This window comes from Diabrotica undecimpunctata, chromosome 3 (assembly GCF_040954645.1).
Source record: "Diabrotica undecimpunctata isolate CICGRU chromosome 3, icDiaUnde3, whole genome shotgun sequence".
Taxonomy (NCBI): Eukaryota; Metazoa; Arthropoda; class Insecta; order Coleoptera; family Chrysomelidae; genus Diabrotica; species Diabrotica undecimpunctata.
In genome coordinates, this window is record NC_092805.1 from 133,706,908 (window position 1) to 133,731,363 (window position 24,456).

Here is a 24,456-nt window from a genome sequence, read left to right on the forward strand (position 1 = left end):
TTTATCGATTTGGAAAAAGCGTTTGACAGAGTACGCCATGATAAGCTAAACGACATTCTTGAAAGAGAGGACATATATAATAAAGATCTGCGAATAATTCTCAATCTATATTGGAATCAAAAAGCTAACATCAAAATAGAAAATGAGATATCACAAGCAATAGAAATACGTAGAGGAGTACGACAGGGATGCATTTTGTCACTGCTGCTATTTAATGTTTATAGTGAAAGCATCTACCAGGAAACCCTTTTGCAAGCAAACGAAGGAATCGTAATCAATGGAGAGGTTGTAAATAATATTCGATACGCAGACGACACTGTACTAGTTGCAAGAACAGTAGAAGAATTACAACGATTACTTACAAATATAAATATTGCCTGCAACAATTATGGCATAAGTATCAATATCAAAAAAACTAAGTATATGGTCTTCAGTAAGAACATGACACAACCAACACATATTAGTATAAACGGCATTCAAATTGAAAAAATATCAAGTTATAAATACTTGGGTACTTCAATAAACGAAACTGGAGACCAAAACAATGAAATAAAAAGATATATCGAAATTGCCAGGGCCACTTTCATAAAGATGAGGAAATTCTTCTGCAACAGAGATATAAGCATCCCTCTCCGATTAAGAATGCTAAGGGGCTACGTATTTAACACGCTATTATACGGTGTAGAGGTCTCGACTCTCAAGCAGAACAATATAAAAAATATTGAAAGTTTTGAGATGTGGTGCTACCGTCGAATGCTGAAGATAAGTTGGGTTGACAGAGTTACAAATTTTGAAGTAATGCGAAGGATAGGAAAAGACCCAGAAATTTTGTCAACGATCAAACGAAGAAAACTCGAATATTTGGGTCACGTTATGAGAGGACATAAATACGCATTACTTCAAAATATAATGCAAGGAAAAATAGAAGCAAAACGGAATCCAGGCCGCAGAAGAATGTCATGGCTGCGTAATATGAGAGAGTTGTTTGGCTGTACCACTAATGAACTCTTTAAGTCAGCTATAAACAAGGTCAGGATAGCCTTGATGATTTCCAATCTCCGATAGGAGTGGCACAAGAAGAAGAAGATTCTTTGTACGGAACTAAAAAAAGTAACCTAAGATAGAACTAAGTAAAAAGTATAACAAAAAATAGAAGAGAATGGAAGAAGCTGATCCGTGGGATTAGTAGCGTAGCTATCAATTACCACCATCCAGCTTCTAACGTCTAGTGCTAGAGATATGTTTTCTGCGTACTTACAAATTATATTTTGCTCAAGTTGCATCCAGTTATGCTCTATCTCCTTATATCGTCTGTCCATCGCATCGGATCGGTTCTCCATTCCAATAATCTTCTCGTTCATTTATCATCGCTGAACCGTGTTACCGAGCAAATCTCAATTTAATTTTCTTTTCCGGCAGGCATTGTTTGTATGTCTTTCTGACAATGGTAATATAGAGATTTCACTATTGAATTTTTTCTTCAATCTGCTGTATGCAACCCAGCCTAGACCAATTCTTCTTTGTATTTCTTGTGTATGGTGATTTTTAAGTCATAACCAAGATATATGTAATGTGTAACCGCTTTTATTGTGTTCTTTTCTATTTTATTGTTCCTTTCGTGATCAAGTTCGTCCAAAAATTTGTTTTACTTTTGTTTATTGGCAATACCACACTTTAACCACCACTTTTGCCTGTAAAAGTTCATTAAGCATTACTTCCTAGTCATTAAACATTACTAGTATTACTAGATAGAAGGCAAAAGATCTCAAGGTCGCAGAAGGACATCGTGGTTGAAGAACATCAGACAGTGGGCAGGAATGACCACCATACATCTATTTAGAGCAGCTATTGAAAAAGAATACTCTTCTTTAATCATGATATCTACTACTATCCTACATATTGCACCTTTTAAAAACCAAATTGTAGAATTAAATTCGCAGAGTTGCTATATATCCTAAGAGGTGCCTTGGATATCATTATAGACTTCATATACTTCAATCTCAATCTAGGACTCTACTGTATAACCGTAAATATTGCCGTTTAAAAATAATATCTTACTAACCGCCTATATCAATTAAGTTACTTTTTTTAATAGATCGACATTTTTAACGTATATTTTACTAATTTATGCTTGTGTTTTTAGGAAATTACCAGGGTCATCAAGGTCAATCGTCGCAACAACTAAGTCCTGATCTTACTGAAGCCCTAAGGCTGCAAGAGCAAAGGTTAGAGCAAGCCTTAAGGCTACACGGTAGCGATCCGAGAACGTTAGGGTTTCCGCTATCGACCCAACAACAAAATCAACAACCATGAAATTTTAGCTACTACTGAACGCATAATACGTAAGGATACCTTTTAAAAAAATGTCTCATTTTTTCGTTACGCTGTACATACTTTTGAAAGCTAAAACCTACTACCTATATTTGGACAATTACGAAAAAGTTTAACCGAAGTTTTTTATAAGAATTTTACATATTAATGAGACAACTAAACAATAAGTGGATGAAAACTAAAAAATCTATTTTAATATACGCTAAAAAAGTTTTAACATCTTTAGGAATAAAAATTGGTCGTAATAACGATGGTAGAGGGGGATTTTAGCTTTTAATTGTACCATAAAAAGTAGAAGTAAAAGGCGGGCAGTCGTGTTGGTATCAGTTGTAGTTGTAGCTTTTCTTTTTGTTAAAATATTTTTTATCAAATGAAAAAGGTGCTTTTTATATACGCACGGGTCTGTCCGCCTTTTAAAATTATGAGAAATAGTACAAAGTTGTTGTGTTTTTAGTTTTAATTTAGCAAAACAGGAAAACAGTAACATGGTTAACCTAAAAAATCGTTTATTGTTCAAACGAGTTCCATATAAATCCGATAAAAAAGTGGATACTATTGTTGAAACTTCTATTTATAGACAAATCCATATACTTTTACAAATCAAATATACTTTTATAGAAATTTTTATACAATCTTGGAATTTTAAATAACACCGGTTGTTTTATGAACTGGCAGAAATATAGAATAAAAAAAATAGACTATTAACTACTATAATTTAACCCACTTTCACGAATGTTCTCACTGATCACGTCTAGCCTTAATCAGTAAATACAAGGTACGGTTTTCTTTTTCAAAAACAATATTTTTTTAAATTTTTCTTCATGTCTATATTTTTTAAGCTAATATTAATATTATTATTTTATTAACCGTAATTGGAAATAAATTCAAATTGATAATTTGAATTTATTTAAATTGTTTTAAAAATCAATACAAGCCGTGGTATAATACTTAAAATTCATAAGAATAAAATCTATATCTATACCTAGAGCTAAATACTCGTACTAGCTCATACATAAAACGAAATATTTAATAGCTTTTAAAAACCATTTAAATAATTCGAAAATGTTTATTTTAATTTCAAACTTGTAGGAAAATATCTATAGTTCATTTCACCGATTTTGTCCGATGAGTGGAATCATACTCGAGGCACATTTAGAGTTACATTTCTGTCAGATACAGGTTGCAATTTTAAACGCGGACGTGTTTTTAATTCAGCAACTAGACAACTGCAGCTAGTTTCGTCAGTAAATAGAAATTATTCAATTCGGAAGTCTTTACTTAACCCTTTAACGGCGAAATTTGATTTTTTTATTTTAGCGAAAGGAGATTGTTCAACGAGGTATTAAGACTATATATTTTCGGAAAATTAAAAAAAATTTATGGTATGAACACACTTTATTGACGAAAATTGGACTGTTACTATACGGTAACGCTAGCCTAAATATGAAATACAAAATTATTTGGTATGGAATATTTCATTACATTCTATACATAGCCCAACGTCACATTTCAAACAATTTGTACGTACATTAGATGAACACCCTTCCCCGGCACATATTCTTCTTTTCTTATTTTCATTAGGCACAAGTAAATGTCTACGACCATCATATCGTAGATCATTTGACACTTTGTTAAATGTCACACTGGAACGTGATATTGCTGGTTTTTTAACGTGATATGTTTGTACTACTTGTCTCCTAAAATCGAATTGGTTTTCCCCGAATAAACTGTTTACAGGGATGTCGCCTGAAATATTTTATCATGGATTCGTCATAATCCAAGTTTTGTTCTGGAATCCAGTTATCTAAAAAAAATTTTTCAACTTATCCATCAACAGTTTCAATTTCCACATTTTATCAGATTTGTCTGGTTTGTTGTTATCTGCACAGTGCAGGTATCTTAGAATTTGATGAAATCTATCTCGGCGCATAGCTTGACTTACCATTTGATTTCGCATGTCATCTTGAGAGTCCCAGTAAAAGTCTCGACCAGGTAATTCGACTTATCCCGATAAAAAGAGACTAGCAAAACAACATTTCATTTCATCCAGCGTGATGGTAGGATTTGGGTCATTTAAGAACATTGCATATTTATTTGATTTATCAACAATGAACTGAATTATATCATCATCTAAAAAAATTTCTTCTTCTTCTTCTTTATTTGCCTATCCGTTACGAATGCTGGCGATCATCATGGCAATCTTTATCTTATCTGCAGCAGCGCGGAAAAGCTGCACAGATGTTGTATTGAACCAGATTCTGAGGTTCTTTAACCAAGATGTTCTTCTTCTTCCTGGACCTCGTTTTCCAAATATTTTTCCTGGCATAATTCCAAAAAAATTTTCAAACTTCAAGAATTAATAAGCTTTTGAATCGTGCATCATTTTGTTTTGAAAATTGCCTTGTACGGTCTTTGTCTTTTATTCTCTTCAAACTGCTTTTGTTCTGTATGAAATCGTACTTCAACAGGGGCTGTTAGCTGTTGTCTGTTAAGAGTGTCAACAATACCTCCATTATTTTCTTCACCTGGGTCTTCATCCGTGAGAATATTTGATTCTGGAGGCTCTATAAAAATCTTTGCTCTAAAAATTATAAACCATGTTCAAGGCCTCTTCTAACGTAAAACCTTGCCTGAAACAAATAACAGTAAATTAACATCTGCACCCATAACTGACTAGCTTTACCATATGGTAACGCTCTACAAAATAGTGCTAATTATAAAATTGGTAAATTTTAGCATCAAAATAATCTAACACAGATCGAAAGTGATCTATTAGCTATCATATATTACCAATATTTTGAGAATTCTACTGAAATTAAAATATTTCTAATACTTACTCTAGACGGAAGTCCACTGGTTGAGAGTACATTTCATTATACATACTTCAACACACTAATTCAACTTTTGTTTTTTGGTAATTTTGTTTTGAAGACTCCAGTTAAACCACCGCTTGCACTAACATTCGACAGTAAAATGACGCACCAGCTATATTGAATTTCCAACAAGCCTCAATATGAGTAAATAGAGACGGGCGTAACCGTTACCATATAGTAAAGCTAGCCGTTCATGGGTTAATTCACATTCTGAGTAGTCGTCATGTACGACTCTATTATACGAATATTGACACTACTTTTTTCTCTTGTATTCAAACTAAACTCCGGCTTTTGGTGTTTTATTTTGGAAATAATTTTTAATATCTTTAACCTTTTTTCTCTGATTTGGTGGTCTACTAAGATTCACGGTAATATTGTTTTGGTATTTCTATCCTAATATTTCTAGTATTACCTTTTCTTTTTTTTTTAATCCTCATTCGCTGTTTATACGTATTGTTTTTTTTTTTAACCAACTTCTGACAATCTTCCATACCAGTTTTTTTTGGATTTTTTGATAATATGTCAAATATTAGACTTGTAGTAAACAAAATATGTCTTATCGGGGCTTGAATTTTGAGTTCGCATATCTTTAACTCCTTCTGTTGTAAATAAATTGAAACTTTAAATAAAGAATAAAATATATCGATTTTAATACAAATAACATTGACATAAAGTATTTAATCTTATGGTCTACCCTTTAACATGTATGGTGAGATTGGGGTGATATGTAGTCACAAACGTAGTCGTTATAATCATCGACATCAAATATGTTAATACAATCATACGAGTATATATATGTTCAAACTCAACCTGGGTTTTTTCTACATATTTTCCCTAATCAGGAACTATACAGATAAAGTATTTTGGAATTATACATTTCGATTGAGTTTACAGATACTACAGACAATCCTCTGAACGAATATAATAATTTCTAAAACGCAAAATTTATGAAAAAAAAAGTTTACACAAAATTCCATAAATCTATTCAATAAACACCTTTTTTCGGTTTTCCGTGTTACTGTTTCCTCCTGGATAGAATACTTGACGTACTGAGTTTGATCTTTAAAATCAATAATGTGCCAAATAGTCTTTTGTTTTTGTTCAATTGCGTTTATTGCGCTCAGTATAATAATTTGATGGCTAGGCCATAATAATGATAATATTAATGCACTTTAAAAGTGCCCACCTACAAAAATCATTAAACAATGTATAGTTATAAGTGTTATGAAGAAGTATCGAAATGACAGTTTCGGTATTTCAAAATTACTTAAATTTAGGTTGTATATAAATATATATCTAATTGTTTTTAGAGTAAAAATTGTATGAATGATATATAGAGAATATGCAAACAATCTTTTCTAAAAAAATTAAAAAGATAAATTTTTCGAAAATTTATACTTACTTTTTTGTTTTGCTGTGATTATTTTTGTTTGGCCGGTTTAATGTAACATACCTAGCAATAACGTAATAATTTTTTGCAATTTACACTGTGATTTTACGATATAAATCTTATTTTTTTATTTTTAAGAAAAGAAAAATCGGCTTTAATTTTATATCTACCGTGCGTTTTTTATATCGTATCTTAACATTGCTATCTTGAAACTTACAGCGACATAAAATCAGCTAATTAGAACAAAAAATTGAATATTTAAGAGCCTAGTAAAAATATGCCAAAAAATAGTATACATAGGAAACTATTGGAATTTATAAACTATAATTCAAGATAAAAAAATTATTGTTTTTCATCCTCTTACGTAGACAAAAAATTTAAATCTTTATTAAGAGCAATAACTTTTCCTCCAATCATAGTTTAGGTATTAGTGGAACCATCTTGCCACATAACAAGGTTACATGTACTGCACTTGGTCATACCATATAGACCACATCGCCGTATCAAAAAGGTAAAGATCATCTCTGCTTGATGTACGTAATAAAACAGGAGCAGACATCGCAAGTAACTACATATTATCTCCTAATCGGAATCATTAAACTCAAGATGTCAAAAACTAAAATTACGCGAAACACCAACAGGCCAAGAGAGAACGCGACATGAATAGTAGAGAAGCTTTAACAGAGTTTTGACTGAGATGACTGAGGAAAACTTGGGTAAAAAAGAAAAAGAGACAAAAGAATAGACATCAGATGAAACTTGGAATCTTATCAATGATGGGAAAAGAGCGAAAAAAGATATCCTCCAACCAGGAACTGTGGAAGAAAGAGTAAGCGAAAAATAGATGGAGTGAAGAGACAAAAAAAATAGGGCTGAAGAACTGGCAAAACAAGCAGAAACAGTAACACAATACGACAGAACCTGAGAGCTATACCAAATTACTAGAGGACTAACAAAAAATTGGCCCAAATGTTCGAAAATTGTGAGATTCAAGGCAAGGGAATTGCTTAAAATAGATGACCAAGTAGAAAGGGGGAAAGAGCATTCCCAGGAGATGCTAAGTACGCCCAGGGATAATGTAGATGAAATATTAAGGACATTAAGGCACTGAAAAAATTTTATGCCTACTATATTGCTGACTGTCGCTGTCATTACGCTATTTAAGTAAGCAGGAATTTTGCTTGAATTTACTATTTTACATTTAATATACATACAAATATGTTTATTTTGACGTTTCGATTTCCACTTCGGAAATCGAAAACCTTTCGGAAATTTCCGAAGTTCAAATCGAAACATTAAAATAAACCTGTTTTAAATTAAAATTGTGGTTAATTAATAACGAAACTAGTAAACTATATTAAAATTCCACAAGAAAATAGCTTCGGAACAATATTAGGCGTTTTGCTGTTATATGCTGCCATCAAATTTTTGCTTACCGATATACATTACCAAAAACTTTATTCAAAATATTTAAGACGGCTAGTTAAATTCTATAATTGGTGATAAAAATTTGTATTAAACTTATTTTTAAAGTACGAATTCTACAAGTGAATACAAATTTAAAAGTTTTTTGTTTCATTTAAGTTCTTCTTTATGTCTAATTTTTTGCATATTTTACGTAAGTTTTTAAGTGAACATCTTTTGTAGTAATTAACTGACTTTATATCTCTTAGTTTTTACAAGATAGAAACGCTGAGATACAATACAAACAAGACACGGTATATTATTAAAAAAGTACAAATACTTAATTTTATCTGAAAAGAAGAAAAGCTATAATTTTTATTCAGAAATATCAGAACTATCTAAAGAGTAAATGTCGAGTAAGTGTGAGAGACCAAAATTATTTTGTATATTTTCGAAAAGAATCGTACTTAATATTTTCAAAAGGAATTCATTGTCAGGAAATATTTATAATTTCAAAAATAAAATGTGGTTTTATATAATTTGTAAATAATTATTTTTAAATAGGAGCCTCTGTACATAAGCATTCCCGAAATTCTGGAAGCATTTCGAAAAATTTCAGTTTAACACACTTTAATTTTTCGAAAAAAATTAGCACCCTCTTTCGTTCTACAAAAAACTAATCTCAGCGAATATTACCTATTAAATATTCTGTATAAAATATTAAATACTATAAAATTTAATTATTAACATTTAAAAGGAAAAACATTATATATTATGAAAGAGTGTAACTTAAACTTAACCTCACATAACCTAAAAAAGTAACTTTACTAGTATATTAAAGCGTTTGCATGTAATAAATTTTAATGTCGTTCTGAACAGAAGAACTGAAAAACCACCTTTCAAACTTTCAAATAAATATGAATTTGGGCAAACGCTACTCAATATTAATGAAAAATTGTATACATTTGTTGATTGTTTGCCAATAGTTTACCATCTCGGCTAGTTGTGCTAGGTAAGTATATTTTTGCCGACATCAAAAACTTCCAAATCTTGAAGATCATATTAGTACTGAAGATAAACGATATGTTTGTTGATCTAAAATTTTAATTTCTTTATTCCATTCATCTTTCTTTCAAGTAAATGTTCTTAAAGATTCTATAGGTACTTCCGATAAACGATGTTTGTTAATTTATTCAATTTATCACTGCTTTGGGCAGTTAATGCTCATAAAAATCAATCTTTCCTATAATATACGTTGTTTAATGAAAGGAATTAAAATTCTAAGCTTGCCCTCTATTCCTTTTGTCTAAACTACAATGTTTTGGAAAATATTCGATGAATCAAACAAAGACATTTAACCTAAAACTAAAATTAAAATTTTTCTTATTACGTTTGTGGTAGGCTCCTGCGATGTTATATATTTTCACTATTCTATGGAGTTGAATCCTGGACACTCCTGAAGCGAGTCCGGAAAAGATGGAAAAGAAATTTGAAGCCTTCGAGATGTAGGAATATACATGGACAAGATAACCAAGGGGACAGTAATCAACGGGACAGTACTACGAAGATAGCGATAGGGAAAGAAAGGGAAGTGATGTACATGATTAAAAAGAGAAAGTTAGAATATCTTGGACACATAATGAGAAAAGGCACTAAATATAGAATATTAAAAATAATTCTCCAAGGTAAAGTATTTGGAAACCGGGGAACTGGAAGAAGAAGAATATCATGGCTAAAAAACCTGAGAAGATGGTTCTCCACAACAACAATTAATTTATTTAAAGCATCAGTCAAAAATATTAAAGTCTGAATGATCGCTATTATTTGAAATGAATAGTTACCGAAAGAAAAATACGTTTACGTATACAGATGGAGGAATAAAGTATCTCCCAAAATTAAATATTAATGTTATTCTTTGCTTTAGTACTTCTTGCCCTTATTTTTCAGTAAAATTGGCTCTTTCTGTGCATATTTGGCTTTTTGAATGTTGATCAATCATTATCTTTATCTTTTGGGTGTGGATTATCACATTTTTAACTTTCTTGCAACGCAATATCGACTTTTGTATTTGGGTTTTTAATGTGCAGCACAAATATATTTTTCTTGGATTCTTTATGAAAACTGTCAATCTATATAAACGAGCATATTTCTCACAGATTACGTAGTACTCTTATTTGATTGTTTAGCTTGGTTGCTATTATGAAATCTTCCGTTTTTTATTGAACTTATCGGAATGTTCGCAGTTCGGTCCTAGAAATCGCTACAAACATTTTACCGAGTTACTATTTTAGATTTGGTAGGTGCAGTGTTTTTTTATATAATATAATGATTGTCTTTGTTTTAAATATTTTATTTATTCTTTTTAAAAGTCCATGGTTTGTTAAAATTCATACTTTACTTAAGTAAAGTAAAATCTTATTACTTATCTTTTACATAAGGAGATTAAGTTTAAGAATTTAAATTGTTAAATAAATATATTTACCTTCAAAAAATAAGAAGATTCACCAAAATATTATAATAGCCCTAACATTTTATGTAAGAAGTATGAAATGGAATAATTATTATATTTTTAAACTGTAAATATTGGCTGAGAATGATTTGTTGTAGAAACGCGAGAGGATTTTACTGACCAACTGTATTTTTTAATGTAAATAGTTCCAATACAATTTTTGATTTTTCCATATCACTTGTTTTTTCCACATCTATCAATAGCCACATATAGTCAATAGTTGCTAAAATATTACAATAGTTAACAGCACACAGTGCTGCCATATCTTCCCCAAAAAGTGACATATTCAAGACATTTTACACACAATGTACTCACACAAACTGTGTAAAATTTCATGCATAAAAGTTAATTTCGCAACACCCCCGTATAGATTTTGGTTTTACTAAACTATTAGAACTTTTGGTGCGCAAAATTATCAACAAATTTTAAAATAAACAAAATTATGAACAATCTTTCAAAAATCTTGTTTCAAAAATTATCGATTTGTGAGAAAAGCGAAAAATTTGCAAAAAGAATGATTGTTCGACTGGTAGCCAATACCAGGGTGTATTTTTTTGGCAATTTGTTTCAAAACAGTTATAATCTTTTTGAAAGAAATTGTCACCTTTTATGCAATACCTACCGATTGTGACATGCGGCATCGTCCGCTATAGAGAATTAATTTGATACGACAATGTTAAAATACAGTTTAAAATAATGAAATAGCCCGGTTGCACTAAGTGCTTCAAAATATTTTGCCCACTATAATTACTTAGGTAATTATCACATTAAAAATTTTACAATAGCCCAATCAAAAATTGATTTTGAAAATTTTTCCGCATTATACTTATCCCGGTGCGTTTTTATTTTTCAAAAACAATTATTGAATTCAACATTTTAGTCACCCTAGGCGGACAGAACCTCCATTTTGTCTGCTCTTTAGTGTATTTTACATAAATATTACAGTCTAACTGCCCGAATGGACAAATATTTATTGTAAAATTACCAAAAAAATCTTTTATTTGCAATAGCCCATAATACAAGTGCGACTTCGCACACCAGTTTTTCAATTTCTAACCATATTCAGTTAAATAGTTTTGTTACAGTTTTTTGGATCTATTTTGTCGCGTCTGACTATCACAGAGGCCCAAAAAAATACGTTGTAGCGCTTCCTAGACCTTTGCATCACGCGGTTTTTGTAATCACTTTATTAGTAATCCACCTCTTAGTTGTAGGATAAAAAAATTTGCATGCCTTAGACACTACATAATAATATTTGCTTCTGAATCAAAATTCCAGACCGGCCGTTTATATCATTTGATAGTAACTGTTAAAAATCGAGACATTAGAACTAGAACACTGCCACATTATTTATCAGAATTTCAGCTATTTTATGTTTGAACGAGCAAAAAAACATTTGCATAGCTATTATTTGATTTAGCTAGAGATTCCTGCTTATAGAACAAAATAAACAACAAAAGCTCTGTGTTTTGTATGCGACAAAATAGGTTTGGTTAAATTTTTAGTTAAATGCAATAGTCTAAACGCATAATGAACTACTTCTTATGCTATACAAAAATTCAGATATACCATACCTTGGTTCAAGTTTTTTAGTAGCCGAATTTTTAAAAACATTCTACTGGCTGCGGTGCTTTCTGGGGCGAGAAGAATGTTTTTGCTAATAAGGCTACCTTTAATTTATTTTACAATAACATATTCAGAATTTACAAATATTACTACTACACTAATACACGAATTTAGTCGGAAATTTTATCAAAAAAAAATTACACCTTTCATTTTTAATAAAAAATTTTTCAGCGACCATTTTAAACTTTTTATTTCGTTTATTTACGTTTCTAAAAAAAAAGTATAAACTTTTAGGCGGGTGTTTTATACATATAGTTTTCAAAATTACACATTATACACTTTTTAATATACAGTCTAAAGTCACTTTTGGGAGACACAAATTTTTCGGCCTTACAAAATGATGAAAAATTGAAAAATTCAACATTGTTCAATAAAACCACATATAATAAATATTGTAGTTTACGATGAATGTTAGTTAAAATTGTTAAGTTATGTTACGTTTTGTATACGTCATGTTAAATATTAAGTTCATCGAGTTTAAAAGTATTCTTAAGGTCAATAATTTCGGAACATACATATATTTACCACTAGGCCTTATAATTATTAATTAATTCATACTAAAAAAAATTTATATATTTTTCTCACAATTATTGTCAATGACAAAATTCGGCCAATATCATCCTTGTGTCAATGTTGCAATTATATCATTGTAACAATTTTGAAACTTTAATTATTGTTTGTGTAACATGACATTGTGATTTAAAATATGCTCATCGGCAGATGATTTTATTTTGATGAAAAGTTTTAAAATCTGGTTTTAACAATTATATTTATTTTTAAATAATGTTTCTATATTAGATTAAATTACAATTGATTATAATAAGAATTTATTTTTACAGTTTGATTTCCAATCCGAAAACTGTTTTGAAAAGATTTATAAATTAAACAATTGTTAAGCTTTAAATGTTTATCAATTGGCGCTTTGTGTCAACCAATTTGACAGTTGACTTATTTGACTTAGATCTTGTGGGCAAATATCCATGTTCTGAGTGACATTCTAATGGTAGTATTTTACCCTCGGAGTGATATAAAATTCTGATCTTTTTTGCTTATGAAGTTAATTGTAGATGATGCATCTCTGGCCTTCTGTTAACTTATTAAAATTGGTATATTCTTATTTTTAATTGAGTTTCATCAAATTTAGCATTTAGCAAATCAGCAGTAAGAATATACAAACATTAATGAGTTAATTGAATGTCAGAGACATCATCAACTACAATTAACTGCGTAAGAACAGAAAGATCAGAATTTGATGTCAAAACATGATCTTAAAACATCACCCTTAGAAATTCTTTCAAAATATGGCTATTTGCCTACAAGATCGAGGCCCTGTAAGTCAACTGTCAAATTGGTTGTCACAAAGCAGCAATTGATAAAAATTTATAGAATAATTACTTATTTTCTAAATTGTTTGAAAACCATTTCCGGATTGGATATCGAAACGTCAAAACAATGGTAAAATGTTTCTCATTGCAGTCAGTTGTAGTTCAATCCCATATAAATACAATATTTAACTTAACATGCCACAAGAAAATAGTTTCCGAACCCCTTTATATTTTTTAATGGAAATTCTTCATATCATAAAAAATTAAGAATTAATTAAGTTTTTTAGAAAAATAATACTTTTGTTTAAATTTGACGATAATCTTAATAATTCGGCAATTTTTAAATTACCTAAACGAATATGGAACCGACCCTTTTTCAAGTATTTCTTTTACTTTCTGCAACTAATATTACATTAACATGCTGATATTGATAAATTTTGCTTAAAAATCAGTTCAGCAAAAAAATTAAATACATTTTATATTAATATTTAGAAGCATCCCTAGTATTAATTTATTTTTTCGGTGATTCAACTAGTTATGGCCCTAGCCGACATATAATACAAATAGACTGAGTGCTGCAATATAGGACCATTCCTCCAGTTCGACAGAAAAAAGTGACACAAAGCAGTCCCTGCATCACCTCGTGACCTTCCCATTGGTCATTTAGATCATGTGGTCGATAAACCAGGAGCATCAGAAAGAGATGCAGGGAATAATTTGAGTTTTCTCTGTCGGACTAGGGGAACGGCTATGTATTGCAGCAATCAGTCTATTAGTATTATATGTCTACGGTCATGACCATAGACATATAATACAAATATATTTACTGCTTCCATCCAGTCACGTTTTCCCGGTGTGACAGAGAAAACTGATATAAAGCAGTCTCTGTATCTCTTTCTAATGGGTTGGGCTTATTTACCACGTGACCTTCTCATTGATCATTTAGGTCACTTGGTCGCTAAACCTAGCAAATTAGAACGAGATATACGGAATGCTTTGAGTCTGTCTTCTCTCGCACTGGGGGAACGCGACTATATGGCAGAAATCAGTATATCTGCATATATGTGTATGGTTATGACAATAACTGACATAACCTCAAAATCATAAACCTCAAAATTGATCCAAAGAAATTATGAACCTTTTTTGTGATTTTCTTATTTGCCACATTTTCTTAAAAATCTACATTTAGTTTCAGATTTTATATTTTTACTTAAAATATTTTTCCAAAATATCTCTCCTGGAAATGTTAAAGGTAAAAAAATCTTACTTGGTGAATTGTTATATTATACAAATATGATCTGATTAGTCGAATGATGGTTTAAACGTAAGGGTAATTTAAAAATAAACTTATTTTCTCAATTATTGGTTTATTTCCTAAAGGCCTATACATAAAGCAACAAACAGATTTAAATTAAAGATTTATATAGACGATAGAGTTGATAATTCGTCAGCATTTTCTGCCATAATAACTGCACTAGGACGATATAGTTAAGTGTTTTATTGTTAAACAACGTAGTTCAATAGTTAACAGATATACATGTTTTTTATATTAGTTTTTTAAGAGCTCGACGAAATGTCAACATAAAAAAACGGAAAATGGTCTTAAGGGTACTTTGGGTTGATAATGTCTGATTATCACTGGCTAAATTTTTAAAGCGATTTTATCGGATTTTTCTGTTTTTAGGAGCTGTATAAAGATAAAACTTTTAGCAAAAAAATGCAATGCTTATTTTCAGAATTAGTTATTTTTGTAACATTTAAATTATCTTTGCTTGTTTTAGTAATGCGAAATAAAATCTGTACTTTTTATTGCAGTATGTAATTTTATTATTGGCATTTTTGGTAAAACTTTATCATCAATTTGATTCTATTTAATGATCCAAAAAATTGATTATTTTGTAAGTATTTGAAATTTTCCCAATCCAAAAGTCTTAGAAAACAAATATCTTTGTTTAGAAATCGACTTATAGTATTTTTTGTGAAATAAAATAGATCTATCTTGATTTATATATCTATTTATAGATCTATTTTGACGAATTTTTTACACACTCTGCTTTATTGTTGTTGTTTTCACCTTGTGTTCTTCGCCACTTTTAAGATTTATGCCAACGTATGTTCTATCTAGAATGGTTAAATATCTTTCCATCATTTTCTGAATCTTCTAATGTTTGGCTAATTGTTTGGTTTCTAGTATAAACCAGTCTCGGGTGTTCTTCCGAGTGGAACTCTCCCTAAATATTATTTTCATTTTAGTTTATAGTTTCAGAAATTTCTTGCATTCTTTCGACATCGAGTTTTTTTTTGTTGTTTTTACCTCGTATTTATATTGATTCAACATTTCGTTCTACCGATAATCAAATGAATGTGGGCGTGTAAGCATACTTTTAATTTTTAGTGTAAGTGTACTTTATATAAAAATGAAATAGTAACAACTTTATACAGCTCTTTTATACACAAATCCGAATTTTGAATTAATTACTGTTATATTCACGATTATTCTCGTAATTCTTTATATCTTCCAGATTCGACAAACCAAAAAATACGACTTAACGACTAAAAATTCAAAAACTATTGTAATTTAATGTGTTAAGTCGTATCGAAAAAGGTGATAATACCGACATTATCGATTTTCTTTCGAAAACTATCTCATATGTGTGAACTTCTATATTAACATATAAGCAGTTTTTGGATGTATTATTTTTAAATGTTCAGTTACAATAGTTATGTTAAATGCTTGTGCTATTATTATAAAATAACAGTACGTCTTTTGCCGGAATTTAGTTAGATTCGTAGCCAGAACTGAGGATAAAACAAGTCAATATCATTATATCTACTTCATTTCTTCATTATTTACTAATAATTTTGTAGATAACTTTGGCTCAAAAGATTAAAAACCAGACATTACGACGGTTTGTCACTATTATGCATTTTTTATGACATTAAACCGTTTGTTTTAAATGTAGGCGGTTAATTACCGCAATTAGTAGCAATTTAATGAAATGGATCATACGTTGTGTTTTATGTTTTAATTAATTACTCATATTTGGTTAACTATGCAGTATGGCACATTTAAATTGGATTGGTCTATCAAGTTGTTAACCGATTTAACTTTTATTACATGACCAAATGTCATGTAATAAAAGGTCTGAGTACTTCGGGACATAATTTTAAACGTTTATTTAAATTTAAAGTGCGTACTACGAGACTTTTCCTAGGTTAAAAATGGAGAAATTATATTAGCAATTTTTTATTGAAAATATTTTTCAAAGAAATGAAAAAAAAATTTTAAAAAATATTGAAAGAATTTCTACGCCACTGGATTAGGGTGATTTCTAAAAGCTATAACAAACAGTTCAATAAAATATATGTATTAATCCCTAAATTATGACAACTTAAATTTTTAAAAATCACTTAAGCTGAAACATCGACTTGTGGAATGCTATTCATGAGATTCCACTTACTGAACAATTAAATTCATTTATCTAGTTAGATGAGTGTTCTGTTCATTTTCATTTCAACTAAGCTTTAAGTTAAAATATTAGGTTTTGTGGCATGTAAAAGGTGCGTTTAATTTTCATTAAATTTGAAGTTGTTTTAAACATTGTTTTTATGCACTAGTGAATTATTATTAAAATTATTTAAAAAATAATAATTTTTATGGTTGGTACAGTGTTCTTTGATGACTCGTAGCTTAGTGAGTTTTAAAATTTTAAGTTGTCATAACTTCGTTATTAATAGATATATTTTAATGAAATTTTCATCATTGCTCTTTGAAATCATTCTAAATCTAGTGGTTTAGTGTGTCAATAAAAAAATTACTAACGGAATTTCTCTATTTTTTTACTAAGGAAAAGTATCGTAGTATGTATATATTAAATAAATATTTTAAATTATGTTACGAAGTAGACATCTTAATTCATGATATTTTACAAAAAATGGTTAAAACTGGTCAAAATTGGTTAAAATACGAGTGTTTCATATAGACCGCGTCCACTATTATGAAAACTTAGATGTTATAGATGGTCAAACCATCTGAGTAGCTTTGCATTAATCTTTAAAGAACCAGTTACTCTTTGGAGATTTCCCAAATCTCACTTTAGTTAGTATTTTATTAATTATGGTGTCCATTTTCATTTTCTATCAATTTGTTATTTTTGAGAAATTAAGAACCGATATCTTATGGAATATTTTAAGACTCCCAAAATGAACTACCACTTAGTATTTTTCTAAGAAGGCAGCTAATAAAAAATTGATTGTTCATATAAATCAAATAAATGTTTTTATCCATCAATCTGGTCTACAGTCTACTGTGGTCTCTTTGCGTTTCGGCGACTCACTTCAAAATTGCATTTGTCTAGTTTAAGAAACTACGTACTGAAGACGATTCTCTCGACCTCGCCCGAAACGTAGAGAGCCCGACTTTTGCTAAAGTTAAAAAAATCCTATGACTTGTGAATGTATCTACAGTGTTAATATTATTTAAAAAATAACTTATTGTTTATTGTATCACAATTATTGTATACGTTATAATAAAATTTATTTGATGTTTAAAAAAGTTTAAAAAAATATTTTATAATACTTTTATATAATATATTTTTACTAACTTATGTAAAAAAATTTCAAAACGCAGCGAATACTGACTGCAGCTGTGGATTTTGAGGTTTTTGTTTTGATATGTCTTTTGTCCGTCTAAACCTCATTTCCATTTGACAATGTTCGTTTAAAATCGTTCTAATACTGACTGGAGTCAGAGATGTTTTCAAAATATATATATATATATATATATATATATATATATATATATATATATATATATATATATATATATATATATATATGTATATATTATATAGTTAAAAAAGAAGTATGTTTGACAAAAATTGCTTTTTTTGAAACGGTAAGGTTTTCAACTCATTTAAAAATTGCTTTATGAAAAAATAGTTAAACAATATTTTCAAAAAAAAAACAAACTATTGTAAGTTGATGTTTTTATTACAACGTGTAATTAAAGTAAAAGTTATATCTTTTATCGTTTCGCAAAAGCCATTTGTGTTCATAATAATAATATACAGCCTGCATACGTGCTTACATAATCATAAAAAACAAATTAATGGGGTTTAGACGATATGTAGTCCTGTCAAGGTGAGGGAAGCCGTAAAAACAAATGTTTGAATTGGAGACAGTTGCCTGTTTGTAAAAACTGAACTTTTTACCAACAGAGGGAGCTTGAAGCATCCATTTTTTAAGTACCTATTGATAATATTTTTCATCGATATATCTATAATGTATCTGAAGTTTTCATGTTATTTCGCTTTAGCGTTTTTGTCGCTATTTTCTTTCGATATTTTCAGTTGGTATGCTTTTTTTACTTTTGTCTTTGTTCTAGCAGATCTTGTAATGTATAATTTATTTTTAAGATATTTCCAAAATTTAATGAGCCTGGTTTTTATAAAAAATGGATTATAATTTGGTAAAGATAGTATTAATACAGTTTACATAACTCACATGACTATTTCTTTATTAATGTTTGTCTTATTGGAATTTTCTTTTAACTATAACGTTTGTTTTCGATATATTTGACAAATATTTGTGGGTAGGTACCTACGCTAAATTTTCCCAGTGATGCAAATTTTATCCTCAAATAACTTTTAACGGTCCTAATTCAAATAAATTTGGATAAATCAATAAATAACAAAATATCTATACATATATCCCTGAAGACCGGATTACAGACAAGACATATCTTTTAGATTTAAGGGTTATACTTTTACAGTCTTTGCCATTTTTATTTCAAATTGACTGCCATTTGATTTAACTTATATTTGCTTTTGTAGTTATTATTTAAGTTCCTATATTATAATTTTGTGTGAGCTGTAGAACATCGCAGTGAATTTTGTGTATGAGAGAATGTGCGTGTGGGAAATTTTTTCGTTGTATTTTGGAGATGATTCGATATTATCTGGCGAAAAATTGAAGTTTGATTACATTTGTTTGACAAACGTTTGGAAAAAATAAATAACTACACAACAGTTAATAACCATATTTTTCTTTTGATTACTTATGCAAAATCGGTTAGGTAATCTTTAATAAAACAAAGTTTAAAATAAACAAGAAATAACCTTGGAAGTAACTTTTGGTTTATCGAGTTTTTTCGATAATAAAAAATTTAATATTTAATATTTGATAATAAATGTACCTTTATCCTAAAAAAAATAAACAATGGAAACCAAATAATAGGTTAAGATGATAATTTTTATGACAATAATAAATTTGGCTCTTATAAATTAAAAAATTTATATTTTCATGGATCTAAATATTTTCTAGATGTGTGTGGTTATTTATTTTTTGCGATTAATTATAAAATGATTATTAATTAGGTTTAGTGTAAAATTATCTGTGAAATTCAAGGCATTACGAAAATTAAAATTATTTGTAAGATATAGATATAAAGTTGTGAATTTAGAAAAAGAAAATTGTTGCAATGTTTTTTGTTTTCTCCAAATCAAATTGATGTATGAAACTGTATGTGTGACATGTAATAATTCAATTTACTGGAATAGCAAATATTGAAAAATATTTTTGTGTTTTACTTATCTATACCTATAGAAAAGATACTGGAGGCAATTAATAGTTATTTAACCAACAAGTGTAATAATAAGGGCGATTAACAATTGAGATATTTTAACGCGTGACCGAAGCGAGCGCGTTAATGTTCGAGATTGTTAATCGCCATTTTAATTCACGAGTTCGTTACAAAACTTTTCCGTCGACCGTACTTTTCAGAAATAAAGATATCTTAGTTTAAATATTTATTTACTTAACGATAAACAACAATTTTTTCAGCTTTCATTGACTTTATTCAAAGTTTCCTTAGTGGTAGTTTTATTATAGTAAACAATAATATTCGAAATGGTGCAATTACTGAAATTAAAGGAAGATATTGATAAATGATTATCTGTTGTATAGCATTTTGACAAATTTATATTTAAGTCTTCTTGGACCTCTGTAAATTCTGTGATAGAAGAAGTTAAATTCTGGTGGAGTTAAATTAAACTCTTCGTCAATATCCATCCCTTGATTTTTCAAATACACAGAATTTTAAACAATAAAGTAAATAATGACATACAATGACAGATAGTACTATACTACATTCGCTTAGCTCGGCATATTTTGACAGATTCATTGTCGGAAACCTACAACACAACAATTCCTACTTCTCACTTTGAATAGCTCAAGTATCCTACTATTGCAGACTTCTTTCTTTAAAAAAAGAAAAATTATTCTAAATAGTGGAAGTGTATACTGGACCCATCAAATTTTGGGTAGTATATATTTAAAAAATATATTTTAGTTGTTATAATTTAACATAACTATTTATTATATTGTGCAGATAAATAAATATTGATTGTCGGTAATTCGCAAAGTTCTATTTTATTTACTATTTAGTTTGTTTACTATTAATATTGGCTATGAGTACGTGTGCTTGGTTGTGTAGTAATTTCCAGCCACTTTTAGTCTGCCAAAAAGTAACTAACTTCGCAAAAAAATAATTACTAAATTAACTAGACAGTTCGGACTGAGAATAGCGAACCGAGTATAACAGCGGCTACTTCATTTTAAATTAATTTTTTAGTGGGAATATAAATAGGTATATGTTTGGTTGCCTACACCACAGGTCACTGCCAATCACAGAGTGCTTACTTAATTTATGCAAGCAATGTATGTTGTGTTGCCTATAATAAAATCGTTCATTAATAGAAAATCATTCATTAATAGGGGTCATTAATAAATGATTTTGAGGGTGTTAAAATTGATCATAAATGGACGGTCGACGGAAAAATATTCTTAAAGTATTCTGACAGATACTGAAGATCACATAGACCGAATAATAAACAGAATATGGGCAGTACAAGACAGAAAACAAATTATTTAGGAACTAAAAAAAGGATGCATTTTCTTACTTATTCTTCTTTTTTAGCCCCTTATCGCCCATTGTTGGACATAGGACCCCCCAATGTTCCTTCGATTTCTATCTTGAACACCATACTTCCAATTTATTCTGACAATTTTTTTGATAGGTATCATCTACCGACCTTATCTGTGATCTTCCTCTTGATGATCTATCTTTATAGGTTTTACAATGTTTTATTGTGACATTCCAACGTTGGTCCTCTTGCCTAGCAGTGTGGCATGTGAAGCTCCATTCGAGTTTGGCAATTTTTATTGCGATATTCTCAACTTTTATTTTTGAGCTTGCCCAGTCGTTCCTGTTCCTATCTGTTAATCATATACCTAGCATTTCCCTTTTTGTGACCTTGCTCTTGAAGTGATTGCCACACTTTCGTTCTCTTTGTCAACGTTCAGAATTTGGCCTAGGTATAGGTAGATATATTCTTGAACCTGTTCTATCTCATTGTCATTTATAGGTTATCTGTGTTTGTCATTATGTTTGCTATATTCATTTTATATACTTATATACATATATTGTATATACAAGAACTTCCAGAACTACAAGAACCAAGAGTCATGGAAAGTACTGAGAGAACTTTGCTCAACAATCTTTTGTCTTGCTGACGTTGGAATGCCTATTACTAGCAAGATAATTGGAAGAAGTGTATTTTCTTTCTGCGAGGAAAACAATATTCCATATACTTTTAACCCAATGAAACAAAAAGCTGGGCGTAAGTGGTTAAGACTATTTTTGGGTCGCCACCCTAATGTGGCTAGGCGTAAAACACAAAATTTAAATCCAGCAAGAGCAAGTAAACTGAACAAAGTGATTGTCAGTGATTACTTTGAGAAGTTAAAAATAGGCATGGAGGAATTGGATGTTGCCGGAAAGCCTCAGAATATTTACAACATAGATGAAAAAGGCTTTTTCATCAATGTCGCGGAGTGTCGTTTGACACTGCATCACCAACAGGAAGTTTTGCCAAAAAAAAAGGACAAAGAGAGTGCATATAGTAGCACCAGAGCATGCTGAAAACGTGACAATAGTGTTGTGTGCCAACGCTAGTGGTCAGCACGTACCACAAATGATATTATTTAAGGGCTCAAACCAGAATGGGAAGAAAATCTTCCTCCTGGAACCAAGGTAGTTATGACACCTAAAGTAAGTATAACACACGATGTTTTTGTGAAGTTGATCGAACATTTTCAACAGTTTCGAATTGGAGGTAAAAATACTTTGTTGATTTTTGACGGTGTTAAGTCTCATTTAGGTGCAAATATCGTTAAAGCTGCTGAAAAGTACGATATTACTATGTTTTGTCTGCCAAGCAATACAACCCATGAACTACAGCCTATGGATAAGTCCGTTTTCAAATCCTTCGGATCGTTTTGGGATGATGAAGTTCTTCGTTTTTGGATGAATAATCCTGAATGCTCGATAAGACGCAAAGCCTTTGGACGAATATTTTCTGAAGTTTGGGCTAAGGCTATGACACCAGGAAATATTATCTCCGGATTCAAAGCTACGGGAATTTACCCTTTCAATCCATCAGTGATTCCAGAGAGCGCTTATGCACCTCGGTTAGGCTCATGCCTAACCGAGCATGAAAATGATGAAAATGATGAAAATCAAACACTTTCACAAATCAGAAGAAAATTACAGAAAGTGAACAAAGTACTTCTGCAGAACCGATGAATCATTCTTCAGTTAAAAGAATCAAAACCTTACTTCCTAGACGTTCTTCCCAATACCAAGATGTTAGCTCTGAAAGTGATGATACTTCAAATTACTCGATTCGTGACACATCAGACAATGTAGATATGGGACCTGTACCAACTGTTACCTATGAAGACACCAAATCTAAGCTAAACACGTCCTTCACAGAAATGTTGTCCACTTCCAAGATTAAAACTAAAAGGATTCAAAGAAAAAATCCATTAATTCACGAGCCCAAAAACTAGTGATTAACTTGTTTGATGCTCCTTTTAATAAAGGCGACGATGCATCGAAAACTATTAAAAAGAATAATGAACAACCCAAACCCCTCCAAATGAAAATGAAAACAGAATCTTCAAGGAGTGAAATTGTTGATCTGTCACTACCGTCTACAAGCAGTACAATTAAGAGGCCATTAACAGAGTCATCACAGGAATCATGGTACTGCTTCGTTTGTGACGAGGACCAGATCAGAGATATGAGGATGTGCTTCTGTGAACGGTATGTGCATGAAGAATGCGTAGGACTTACACAATCCGACAAAGACGCATTTATCTGCCCAAAATGTACTTTTTAAAAAATATTCATTTTGTAAATAAATAATTCAAAATTATATTGTTTCATTTTTCAAAACATTACGTAAAATAAATTTCACTTCCATTTGCAGTCAGTTGTAATTATTATTTTTAACACGAATGAACACAAAATGGTTTATTTTTATTGGCCTTATTTGGAACACCTGGCTCTAATAAGGCCAATTTGCAAAAAAAGTAAAATTAAAAACAAATAATATTTACTACAATATATCAGTAAAAACGAAAGTTGTATAGGTTGTCGGTAAGTTAATTGACATTTAAAGCTATTTTGTTATTTTCTAATTGAACTAAATCCTTTTAAAAAAAATTCAAACGTTAACGTGGCCTTATTTGGGTGACCTACCTTCCAACCCAGTTGGGTTGGAATATTATCGGGTCCAGGACAAGAATTTTTAAGGCTTGAAAGTGCTAAATTAAAATGTAATACGACTATTAATTGCTACATTAGAATTTTTATTATTGGGAAGAGCGGTAGCGCACCTAGAATTTTCCATTTTCCATTTTGAATCCTTAAAATTTGTGAGTAACAGTGTCGGAATAGGGCTCTGTAGGGGGAGGGTTTAACCCCCAAAACACCCCTGGGTGCGCCACTGGGGAAGAGTATAGGTTTCAGATGATGAATGTGAAGAATCTGCGCGGGGATTTTTGTCGGTTGAGAGGCTGTAGTAGAAATCTGCTAGGACGATTGCAATATCTTCCTTCATCTGTGGATATTATTTTATTTTGTACTTTTAG

The 24,456-nt window shown here is 30.2% G+C and overlaps 2 protein-coding genes across 3 annotated transcripts in view; both read left to right on the forward strand.

Annotated features, from left to right (window-relative positions):
• dati (zinc finger protein datilografo) overlaps positions 1 to 18,234 on the forward strand; it is a 340,370-nt gene extending 322,136 nt beyond the window's left edge. For both annotated transcript variants that reach the window (XM_072526946.1, XM_072526947.1), the window contains one exon: positions 2,144 to 18,234. In XM_072526946.1, the coding sequence (XP_072383047.1) occupies positions 2,144 to 2,313 (170 nt within the window). In that variant the 3' untranslated portion in view covers positions 2,314 to 18,234. The remainder of the gene's footprint in view (positions 1 to 2,143) is intronic.
• A 4,324-nt stretch (positions 18,235 to 22,558) lies between these two features.
• On the forward strand, positions 22,559 to 23,104 carry LOC140436057 (uncharacterized). The gene has a single exon (XM_072524768.1). It carries the CDS (start codon positions 22,559 to 22,561, stop codon positions 23,102 to 23,104), a length of 546 nt encoding a protein of 181 aa, XP_072380869.1.
• Positions 23,105 to 24,456: the final 1,352 nt, after the last annotated feature.